Source organism: Euprymna scolopes, chromosome 13 (assembly GCF_053919585.1).
Source record: "Euprymna scolopes isolate OS-2025 chromosome 13, ASM5391958v1, whole genome shotgun sequence".
Taxonomy (NCBI): Eukaryota; Metazoa; Mollusca; class Cephalopoda; order Sepiida; family Sepiolidae; genus Euprymna; species Euprymna scolopes.
This window is the reverse complement of record NC_136494.1, coordinates 44,278,724-44,291,413: the sequence shown is the minus strand read 5'-3', so window position 1 is coordinate 44,291,413 and position 12,690 is coordinate 44,278,724. Positions and strand designations below refer to the sequence as shown.

Sequence of the window (12,690 nt, the reverse complement as noted above, 5' to 3'; positions counted from 1 at the left end):
GAAAGAAAGAAGAAGTAAAAAGCAATAAAAGCTCATTCACTTTTTGATCTCACAGCAAAGACAACGGGAATCAAAAAATGTAATGTTTTTCTGTGATTTCTTCTAAGCTTGAACCAGACCAACAATGATAGACACAATCTGTTTATTTCCTAATTTCAAGTTTGAGTGATTAAATTAAAGCTAAAATAAGTAATTTTACTTCTAAACAAACTTTCAAGATTTAATCAAATCTATTTATAAATTTTGAAACTTTAAAGAAGTTTGTAAATTGTATGATCCTTGCTTAAACACAGTTTATACTTTATGATATAATTACCATACCATAATTACCTTCCCATTACTATAACTCTTAAATATATCTCAAACTATACATATATATATATATATATATATATACATACATACACACACACACACAGGTGTCTTTCTGGTACAACAGTAACTTTACTACAGAAAAAAAAAACAAAGTTTCAACAGGTATATCATCTCTTTCTTTACAGCATCGATTCATTACAATGCTTTTCTTTATAGTATCCATTTTATCATTCCTGGTAATTTTGTTTTCATTAGTGTGGAGATGTGGCAAGTTCCAACTAAGATCCTTTTTTTTACTCACTTCTGCACTAATGATGATAGAGAATGTGTGAATCCCTCCTCCCCACCCTTCACTTGTCATGGATAAAATAACCAAGCAAACTTGGTTGTAAATCAGCCTAAGAGAAACACAAAATCTGAGAAAGATTTTTTAAACATTGAAAAAGCCTGAGCCACCCTCCCCTCTCTTGATAGAATAGCAATGCAGATTACGCTGGAAGCAAATCTAAGAGAAATACAAAAGATAAATAGCAGTGAAAATGTAGCTCTCTAGTTTTCATTGGAAAATAGTCAAAAGAGAAAAGCAAGATTCAATTCACAATGAGGATTGTATGCACTTCAAACATCATAAAAATAAGGAATGAGTCCACACCTACCTGAACTATAGCCAAAAGGAAATAAAGTTGTAGAGCCTTCCCCTCATAAGATGGTGATCAGCAGATGAACACAAGGATAAACTGATCTTTAACTGAACATAAATGAAATGATCAAGTTGAGATTTATGTGCAGGAGATTTTTGCTGAAATGTGCCCAGCACCTTCTCAATTTATTTTTTTTTTATTATTTAGGTGTCTAATTATTTTCTGCCAATCACTAACACATATTTAACGTTTGTACAGATTAAACAATGAGAGAAACAAAATTTTAGAACTTTTAACGTTTTTCAAAACTCATCCAAGCAAAATATCAGCAGAAAAATGAAAATATGATGTAAATAGTTTAAAATAGCTTTTTTTCTTCTATTAATTCTTTTCTTTTTGAATCTATTTCTGATAAAATGATTTAAGAGAATTGTATGATTATTTTGTGTCAATAGCAATTCATTTTTACATAGGTTACTGTACAAACTGAGCTTTTTCAGTATTAATTATAAAAGGTAATTTTCTTTAAAAACGAGTCTTTAAGCCATTTTCTTACTCATAACAAAAACAAAACATCTGATTTCATTCATTTTTACTCATTTTACTTTGGTCATTGAGGTTATTAGAATTATTTTGTAGAAATATTTTTTTATAGTTATTCAAAATTAGAGCAAATCGTTAACATCTTCTCAGAGAGACATGGTAGGAGTAGTGTTTATGTTTCTCTCAGGTTCCTCCTAGTTCATAAAAAAATATGAATGTACTTACAAGATGCAAACAAATATTTTTGCTATTATATGATATTTGAAATAGATTATTATTGAGATAAGAACAATTTCAATGGTATGGCAAGTGTTATTGCAAAACAGAAATTTTAATTGCGCTTTGATAAACATGTCTATAATTATTGTTTATAACTAAATCTAATTCAGTTAGAGGATATACAAACAAAAACAAGGAAGTGCTTAAATTCTCTAACTAGTTTTATGTTCTTTTAACAATAGTGATAAAATAAATATGGAGATAATATTTCATTATGTCATTTGTTTACTACAATGACTTTCAAATTTCAATTAAGTTAAAAATTTATTTGAAAAAGGATTCAAAGTAAATCTTCTCAGGTTATTAGTAGCACAAATTTTCTTTTTGCGATAATTTACAATGTAATTTCCTTCTCAATAATTTTACAACTTGAAACCTGAGCATTTTTATTATAATAAATAGCTCTATTAGTTATTTCTTAAATTCAGTATTTTTGTTTTGAAAACTTCTTTCTCACCTTTTTCTTGGAAACTATAACTTTGTAGGAAAGGTATTTTTTGTAAAACATTACGTGAATAGAATTGAAGAAATTCAAATAACTGAAAAACATGTAAATAAGTACTTTTCGATTTACATAAATACATCTGGCATTCTAATGAGAAACATGACTAATAAGTTGTATAAGAGATTTATAATGGCCCGACAAAAGAAACCACACCCATTTAAAAAAAACAAAAAAAACATTCTGATTGAAGTAAACCATTTGCTTTTTTTAAGTCAAATGTTTAAATTTTCTCTCCTCTGTAATAAAAAACATTTTTTTCTGTTTCAAACAACTTCACCTCATACAGAAGATGTTCCTTGCCGATTTTGGTCAATTCTGATCTCATTTGGTTCCAAATGAAAATGGTTATGTTTTCAGCTGTACTGCAATCAGAACAGAAATGGAACGATTATATTTCTCAATACAATCAAGTGAAAAATAAATGAAAAATAAAAAAGTCAAAATTGGCATTCAAATGATAAGTTTTGGAAAAGTCGTCTGGTTTTGAATTCTTCCATGGAGAAATTATATTAGAAAAGAAAACTGTTGCTTGCTGATTCCATGAAGCCATAATCATATCCACAGATAGATATGAAACTTTCTAAGTTTGTTTCTTTCTGGTTTTTTTTAAGGAATTGAACATTATGTTCAATACCGGGCAACACCAGGTACATCTGCTAGTATATATACAACGGGAGAGGATTAATGTGAAAAAAAGTAGATAAACACAATCAAATCAATTCATGTGAAGAGTTCACTTTTTGTGTTTATTAAAAAGAAGAATATTTTTAAATAATTACAAATCTGAAAAGTAAGAAGGTAAAAAAAGGGTACAAAAAGACAGAAATAAGAAACTACTAAATAAAACATTTATTTACATAACAAAAACACTCAAAAGTCATAGAAGAAAAGAAAGATGTTATGGCAACATGTCAGCTGCCTGAGATTCATTGATATCAGAGTGTATCATAAATGAAATGAAAATTTATTTGAATATTTAAAATTGCTAAATTATGATTACATGGAGGGAAAATAACAAATATACAAGAAAAACATTTCTTGCAAGATGTGAAAATAGTTAAAAATTTGTTTTTATAAACTTTAAAAATTAAAGTACAAGATTTAATTCAATATTTATTAATTTTCAAAGTTCACTTAAAAATTTAATTTAAAGTTAATGTAAAAATTATCTTCAATTTATTTTATGTTATATATATTTTTTGCACTTAAAAAAATTAAAATTATCTATTATATAGCAATTAATGATATCGATATATAATTTTCAACTAAAATTTTTTCTAAAGTTCAACAAAATGTACAAAATACAAAATAAATCAAAGGAAATTTTTAGATTCAATTTCAATTAAATTTTTATGCTTTACTTTGTTAAGTTTATAAAAATGTATCTTGAAAATTTCAAATTAAATTTTGTACCTTAATTGTTAAAGTTTATAAAAATTTAACCATTTACATGCCTTGCAAGAAATGCTTTTCCTACTTGCATCTCATTTTTTAAGATTTTATTTTACTTCATTTTTTTTTATTTAAATAAAAACAAAAATGAATATACAACAAAAGTAAGTACACTCATTAGGAAAAGTTGTCAATATTAACATGTACACTGTCAATATTTTGTCTGGCCAGCATCATTATCCAGAAGTGCCTTTACTCTCCTGAACATACCTGTAACAAGTTGAAATTTCTTGGTTTCAAAACGTTACTTTGATGAAAAAGTAAAGTTATTTATAATTTAAAAAAAAATGATTAAAATCTGATCTAAAACAAAAAAAGTAAAACAGAAACGCATAAATTAAATTTTCTCTTCTTTCTTTCCCCCTCTCTTATTTAATTTTTACTTTGTATCTCTATTCTATTTCTTTCAGCTCTCATATATATATATATATATATATATATATATATATGCTATCTAGGGTATTAAGCAATGATATATATATATATATATATATATATATATATATATATATATATATATATTAGTGAGTTAGAAGAAAGTGAGTTCCACTCTATAAGAGGAGACTTATCAAGATAATATAAAGCTCAACAAGTTTCATTGGAGCTTATATAGGAGAACAATAGGAATAAAAATGAAGTCACAAAAACTATGTATTGTATAGATTGCTTCATTTATTCAATAAGGGTATACAAACATTTAGTTGGGGGATAGAATGGACTCTTTATGCCACGGCATTTTGAAGCCTAGTGCTTCTCATCAGAAGAGTAGAGAAGATGCTAGGTAACATAATGGAGATGCGACGTCTAGTTTGGGATTCATAATAGGGTTTTTCCTGTGTGGCGTTTTGGTGAATTGTGTTATTGCTCATAATGAGAAAGGTTTGCAAATTCAACAATGCGAGCTTGTTTTATCAATAAATGTGGAGGAAGGAGACATTACCTCTGTCCTAAAAAAATGAGAAGATTGGGATTTAGTTTCAAGGTTAGTGTTGGTATTTCCGTGTTTGTCTTGTTATATGATTCCGTGGGTATTTCTTGGTTAGTGTTGATAAATTGTAATCTTTATTCGTCCTTTGCGTATATTGAATGCAGGTTTAAGGTAGCAGAATCGGGCCGGGTTCAATAATTGTGTCGAAAGGGTCGGTTGGGAGCGCGTTCAGCGGTTTTCAACTAAAATGAAGGTCAGAGTGCAGTTAGTAGTAGCGACAGGTTAGCTGGGTGGAAGGAGGTCGAAAGAATACGCTAAGTATGTGTGTGGGAGTGGTTAGATGGACCTTAACAGATAGTCGGGAAGTTTAGATGGGAGGTGAGAGTATGGGGGTATTCGTGTAGGGGCGAATTTAAGAAAATGAACGTTGGTTACCATTACCGTAAGGAAATTTAAGTAAATTTAAATATAAGTATTTCTGGATTGACTGGGTTAGTATTATTTATTCTAATTACATAAGAATATATGTGCTAATCATATAGTATGGATTAGTTCAATTTGTGGAGGGGGGTTGCGAGTGGAAGGAACAGGGAGGAGATATTTTAGGGTTCAGGGTCCTTATTTGAGGTTTGAGGCCCGGTGAAGGGAGGGGGGGGGGTTCTAAGTTTCTTTTCATTAAGCTTTGGCTTTAAATTGATGAGGACAGAGTCTTGGTATAACTAATGCTAATTGCTAATTGGGGGTAGTTTAATAGGTGGTATTAAGTGTTCAACTTTACAAAGTAAGATTTGGTTAAAGATAATTGTCTGAAAAACTATGAATAAAAATAGTTGTAGCATTAGTTTGATCTTGCCAGTGATTCAGCATAGGTTTGCTGTATTACTGTTATATAAGTGTTATATATTCAGAGAGTGTGCTAATAATTTAAATTAAAAGATTCAAGTCTTTGTGGTGATGGCAGCAGAGAAAAACAAAAAGAAATTTGTGGTGTTAGCCGCAACTGCAAATTATCTCTGGTTTAGAGTTGAGGATGTTTATTCGGTGCCATTATAATCTCGGTCGCCTCTGTGTTGCAACGCAGGCAGTATTTAGAGCCTGGGGTGTATGGTTTAGATTTTCTTAAACTTCTCATTAAAATGGAAAATATTATGTTGTTTTGTTTCAGATTTCTAACTAAGTTGGATAGGGTTGTTTTTGTCTTAGGCGTCTCTCTGGAGAACGATTGTAAGTAGTTCGAAATTCTGGCTTATATATTTGTATACCATTATTGAATAAATGAACAAATTTATATTTACCAATATATAGTTTTTGTGACTTCATTTTTATTCCTACTGTTCTCCTATATATATATATATATATATGTAAGGGGCTTAGGCTCATTACCGTGGGGTCCCGATTTCGAATCTCGCTATATTCAGCCACTCTGATGAGTCGTAGACAACGAAACATGTGTCAGTAGATAATTACATTTTAAAAATAATATATATATATATATATATATATATATATATATATACTAGCAGTTCCGCCCGGCTTTGCTCGGGCCCTATGTACTGTTCATAAGGTTGTGTGCATATGTATATATTAAAAAGTGTAAATATGTAAAGTAATGCCTTTCTGTATAATAGTCTTCCTTAACTTCCATAGAGAAAAGACAGACAGGCATTTTCACTTTTATAGATAGATAGATAGATTGGATGCAATATATAGTAATGATTTAAAAAGTATAAAAAAAAAAAAGACTCATGCGCCACCACTGAGAATCGAAACCAAAACCTTCAGCTCAAGATTTATTTTGCCCCTGTCGTCAATGACTGGGCTATGAAAACATATTTACTGCAAGGCTAAAAATTAAAACTACTATATAGCTACTATATTATGCATTCGTAATGCCGGCATTTGACCTTCACCTGGCAAATTTAATTTTTCTAATTTTCATACTTTTGCATCAATTTTTCCGGGCTAAAACCCAAATATAAAGTTTGCATGGATTAAAATACCTTATATATGAAGTTTCAAGTCTGTAGACCAAAAACTCTAGGAGGAGTTTGGTAGGCAAAATTTGTTAAACAAAAATATATACGTATACACAAATATATATGGAAACAATTTTGTGTTTACTATAAACTTTTTACACAAATATTATGCAATTATAAATCATATAGAATATCTGCATGAATAGACGTAATAGTTAACTATAGATGATTATCCCATTAGAAAACCGAAGCAACTAATAGGGAATTAATTAAAATGAATGTTTAAAGGAATATGCAAATTAGCTAGATCTTTTGCTAGTGAATGCAATTCCACAACCCATATATAAGAAAATTGTATTTTCTTTTAAAATAAATAGAAAAGAGGGTTTTTAATATGAATATCAATACACACAAAAGAAAAACGAATTTATAGGAGCATATATATTCCAGATTAAAAATATCCCAAAGTAAAAACCATTGAATTTAATAATGCTCAATAAAAATGCAAGATATTATTTTATTTAATTTAGGTAAACAAAATTATCATTTGTCACAGCAATAAATCTACTGTTTCAATCTAAAAAGATTTTATCAGGAAACCGTAGCTTTTGGTTTTAATCAGGGCAAGACATTTAATGGAGAAAAAAAAAAAATCTATTAAAAAACTTGCCTCGATTAAAACCAGAAGCTATAGTTGCCTGATGAAATCTTTTTAAATTGAAACAGTAGAGTTATTGTCATGACTAATGGTAATTTTATTTACCTAAATTGAATAATATATATATATTTCCCTTGGCCTTAATGCAGAGAAGACTAAACTTGCTGCTATGGTTTCAAATGATCTTAAATCAAGGGGAAACTTGATTCCAAATATTTCTCATATGTTATATCTCCCCTCTTTGATATTCATATCATATAAGTAAATTTCACAGTGTATAAAAATTATTTGATACTAGAGATATAACATATGAGAAATATTTGGAATCAAGTCTCCCCTTGCTGTTATTTCAGATCAGTAGCAAATTTTTGTTTTCCCCTCCATCAAGGCCAGAGGTTTTAGGGAAATCTCAGATAGTTTGTAATTCATATGCAAAACTAGTAAAACAAATGACTATGATTAAAACATTTTATAACTGTACAAAATGTGCCAAAAATAGGTTCTGAATGATGGATGATCCCCTTAACGTGCAGCCTTAAAGGCAAATGTCACATTGCCTCATTTACAATTCAGGCAATTACCTTTCCAACGAGCCTTCATTTGTTAAATTCTGATCAATAATCGCTGAGATTTTGATTTTTTTTAACGGCATATCAACCCTTTGTGGGTTATTTAATGCCGAATCCAGTTATTTTATATGATATTTTTATTCTTCAACCTCCTTGTATTTTCAATCGTTAGTTTGTAGCTCTAGGTTTGGTTGTTTTATAGTGGATTTTGTCATTTTTGTTCTCTGCTTTGCAGAATATGATTGGGTTTTGCAATGGGAGGGGGAAAAGGGTTACGGTATTATTGATCGGTGCATTTTAAGTTGGAAAACCAGTCAATAAATGGGGGAGATAGAAAGAGAAGGCAAAAATAGGAGGATGAAATAGTGGAAAAGGCAGATGGTTTTTGTTTTTGCAGAATATAAGGTTTTTGGGGTTATATTTTTTGGAAGAGTCCTATTTCTTGGATGTAAGATAAGATTTTTCCGGTATTGTTCTTTTCCAAGATTTTTTTGAAGATCTATTTCTTTGTAGTGTTTTTGCCTAATTTGTGAAAGATCTATGCATTCAGTTAGTAGATGTTCATTGCCCTGTATGCCAATGTGGCTGGGGACCCAACAGAGTATGATTTCGTTTTTTAATTGCTGGAAATTTGTGAGTAGGTTTGCAATTAGGGGATTATTTACTGTTTTAATTTTAACTGCTGTGATGACAGATTGAGAATCAGAGACGATGATGAAGTTTGCAGTTTTATTTTCTTTGATTAGGTCTAGAGCTAGATTTATAGCAATAATTTCTGCAGTGAAAATTGAATAGTTTTTGGGGAGGCATTTTGTTATTTTGGTATTTTTGTTGATTATGGCTGCACTGGTTGATGTGTTGTTTTCTTTGGGTCCATCTGTATAAATACAGATGTGTCCAAGGTATTTTTCTGTGATTTCTCTAAATTTTTCTTTGAAGTTTATAGGATGAGTTGTTTTTTTTTTTTTTTGTAATTACAGAGGCTTGAGTCTATTATCGGTACTATAATGTTCAAAGGAGGTATTTTAGGAGTAAATGTTTTATGAATTTTTGTTATCGGGATCTCTGCTTCTTCAATAATAGGTTCCATTCGTAGGCCAAATGTTTTAATGACTTTTTTTCTTTTTAATAAATGTTTATATTTGGGATAAAACGTGCAGTCATGCGCAGGATTGTCGGGATCTGCCTTCAATTTTGTATAATATAGCAGTGCTAACTTGTTATAACTGAGATTAGGTGGAGGCTCATTTGCTTCAGCATACAAACTTTCTACTGAGGATGTTCTGAAAGCTCCCAGTGCAAGTCTCAGTCCTGTATGGTAAATGGGATTTAAAATTTTAACGTAAGATTTTCTTGCTGCTTGGTATATACAGCTGCCATAGTCATTTTTGATTGAACTAGGGATCTGTACGGGTTTAACAAGGTCTGCCTGTCAGCTCCCCAGTTTGTATGGGCCACAACATGCAGAAGTAGCAGTGTTTTATTACATTTTTTTAAACATAGTTTATGTGGGGAATAAAATTTAGTTTTTTTATCAAAAATCCTTCCTAAAAACTTGTATTCATCAACAAAGGGGATATCTTCTCCATCGAGTTGTAATTTGGGATCATTGTGTAATTTGTGTTGATTGCAAAAATGAATGCATTTGGTTTTATTTTTTGAAAATTTAAAACCATTTTTTTTTTGCCCATTTATTCATTTTGTTTATGCTGTGTTGCAATTTTCTTTCAATAGTATAGACGTGTTTGGAACGATAGCTTATAGAGCAATCATCCACGTACAATTTTCTATTTATGTCAGGAGTAAGTTCCTTTACTATGTTATTGATTTTAATATTAAATAGGGTTGTTGATAATATCCTACCCTGTGGCACACCTTCTTCCTGTTTATTTATATCGCTTAGAGTAGACCCTATGCATACTCTGAAGGTTCTGTTCGTTAAAAATTTTTGAATAAATTCAGGAAATCTACATTTAAGTCTAAAGTCAAATAGATCTTTCATAATTCCAAATTTCCAGGTAGTATCGTAAGCTTTTTCTAGATCGAAAAAGACAGTTGTGGCATGTTCCCTTCTAATGAAGGCTTCTGACATAGCATTTTAAGTTGACAAAATAATCAAGACATCCACAATTTTTACGATAGCCACACTGTGCATTCATTAGTTTGTTTCTAAATACGAAATTTGGCGATGATTTACCATTCGCTCTAATATTTTGCACATACAACTTGTTAGTGAAATTGGTCGATAATTTCCAGGATCTGAAGAATCTTTTCCTGGTTTTGGTATTGGAATAATCGTTGTAGGTTTCCAAGATTCCAGATATCATTGTAGATTTTTAGTAAAAGTTCCAATGAAGTTTTTGGAAGTATTTTCAAAAAACTATAGTGGACCTCATCTGGTCCTATGGCTGTGTTGTGTGATTTGTTTATGGAATTTTCCAATTCACTTATTGAAAAAGGTTTATTAGATTCTTCAAAGTTTTTGGAATTGAAGTTTAGCTTGTACTTTTCAATATTTTCCTTGATGGTTTAGAATTCTTTGTTATAGTTTTTTTGAAGAAGAGTTCTCTGAAAATGTTTTGGCTAATTTGTTTGCTATAGCCTTTGTTTCTGTTATTTTGGTATTTTCAGTAAAAAGATGTTTAATTAGTATCGGGTTATGTTTTCCAGAAATTTTTTTAACCATTTGTCTTTGGTTTATTGGAAACATTGATCTTGCTGACATATTCTTGCCAGCATTCTTTTTTTGCTTTCTTTATTATTCTGCGTGATTTTGCTCGATGCAATTTGTATTCAATTAAGTTGCTTGTTGTTGGTTATTAAATTTTCTTAATGCTGCTTTTCGCAGATTTATTGATTCTTTACCTTCTTTGTTAAACCAGGGTCTATTCTTTTTTTCCTGAAGTAGTGTTTTTGGGAATGCACTCTTCTCCTATTAATATTAATGTTTGTGTAAATGTTTCGATTGTATCGATGTTGTTTTCTGTCAATTGTTCTGAGCAAAGATTCTTGAATTTTTCCCAGTTGGCTTTGTTAAGCTTCCATCTTGGTGGATGTTGAAATATTTTTTCATGGTTTTTGAGAACGATTGGGTAGTGATCACTACCACAGGCATCGTCGAATACGCTCCAAGAAAAATCCAGATAAGTGGAAGGGTCACATATAGTTAAATCAAGCGAACTAAGCGATCCATTTGTTGGATTGATGTGAGTGGATTCTTTTTGGTTGAACAAGCATAGATTATTTTTATTTATTAGATTTTCGATTTTCTTTCCCTTTTGTATCCATTTCCTTGCATCCCCATAAGGTGTTGTGACTATTTAAGTCCCCTAGGAAAATAAAGGGTTTGGGTATTTGCTCTATTAAGTTCTCCAATTCATTTTCATCGATTTGTTCATGTGGTGGTATGTATAAAGAACAAATGCTTATGGGTTTGTGTAAAGTCGCTCTTATGGCAACCGCTTGCAAATTTGTTTTTAATTCAATTTGGCTCTAGGGTATGTTATTTTTAATGAATACTGATACAGCACCAGAGACTCTAAGTCCTGTATTATGAATGTAGTTATATTGTTGATAGTGTTTTATATTCAAATTGTCCTCATTCTTAAGGAAGGTTTCTTGGAGACAAATAACCAAAGGATTAAATTTGGTTTGCAACAATAAAATTTCATTGTAATTTGCCTTCAGTCCACGGCAATTCCATTGGATTATCTTGTAATTCATGATGAATTCTTTTTTGGTTTGAGGAGTAACTTCAGTTTCCATGTCTTCTAATTCCGTAAATCTATTGTAGTAGTAGTGGCTTCTGTTTGTGGTAATTTCTTTACATTATTTTGTTTTTTGGTAGATGTATCTTTTGTTTGTTTTTCAAGTGTGTTTTTTTCACCACGGGGAAGACATACTGGTGACCTGAGTGGTCTTTTAACTTAGTTTTGTCTTTTTCAGCATCTGCACGACGTACTGGTGATTTTTGTGATCTTTCTTTTGATTAACTTTGTTTTCTTGGATGTTCTGATTTTGGTTGAGAATTTGTTTTATTGGTAACATTAGTTGATGATTTAATGGGATGCTTAATTTTTGATGATATGTTTGGTTTGATTTCATTTATAAATTTGGGCCAGTCGTTTGGTTCCAATTGTAACAATTTGTTTATTAGTATTTCGTATTTGGAGTCTTGGTTAGCGATGTTGGATGATATACAACTTGAGGTGACTTGAGAGTACGTCTTTTTCTTCATGTATCCATCTACTATTTTCCTGGCTTCGAGGAAGGAAATGTTTTTGGTATGTTTTATTGACACTACTTCCTTTTCTTTCTTCCAGATTCTGCATGCTCTAGCATAAGCAGGATGGATTTCTCCACAATTTGCAATCGAGATTGCAGTCATTGACAGTGTGGTCTGGATCTTTCTGGCCACATCTGCCACACACTGCTCATCCCCTACATGCATCCTCATGGTGCCCAAACTTCTGGCATTTAAATCACCGAAGTGGGTTTGGTATAAAGGGTTTATTTTTTTAAGTTTTTACGTTTTGGGGGGGTAATATATGCCAATATAATTTTATGTATAATAAACGGTGATAAGTCAGTTATTTTGGTTTCTTCGGTGGATTCCAATACAATAAATTTTGAGGATGTTTGATGTAGTTCATTATCTGAACTATCCGAGTCGACATATTGGCGCTTGGAGTTCTTATAATTGGCTATATATATATATATATATATATATATATATATTAATTCATTGTTTATGCTCCCCACCCACCTTGGAATTTAATATTGGGGCATGTTAAAGGGAAACCCATTCGCCTTGTCATGCCAGGG

At 30.7% G+C, this 12,690-nt stretch overlaps 1 protein-coding gene across 1 annotated transcript in view; it reads right to left on the bottom strand.

Annotated features, from left to right (window-relative positions):
* Window positions 1–518: 518 nt before the first annotated feature.
* The window catches only part of LOC145292000 (6-pyruvoyl tetrahydrobiopterin synthase-like), a 63,116-nt gene continuing 50,944 nt past the window's right edge, over window positions 519–12,690 (bottom strand). Inside the window, exon 8 of the mRNA XM_080137979.1 lies at window positions 519–2,645. Within this exon, the coding sequence (XP_079994105.1) occupies window positions 2,504–2,645 (142 nt within the window). The 3' untranslated portion in view covers window positions 519–2,503. The remainder of the gene's footprint in view (window positions 2,646–12,690) is intronic.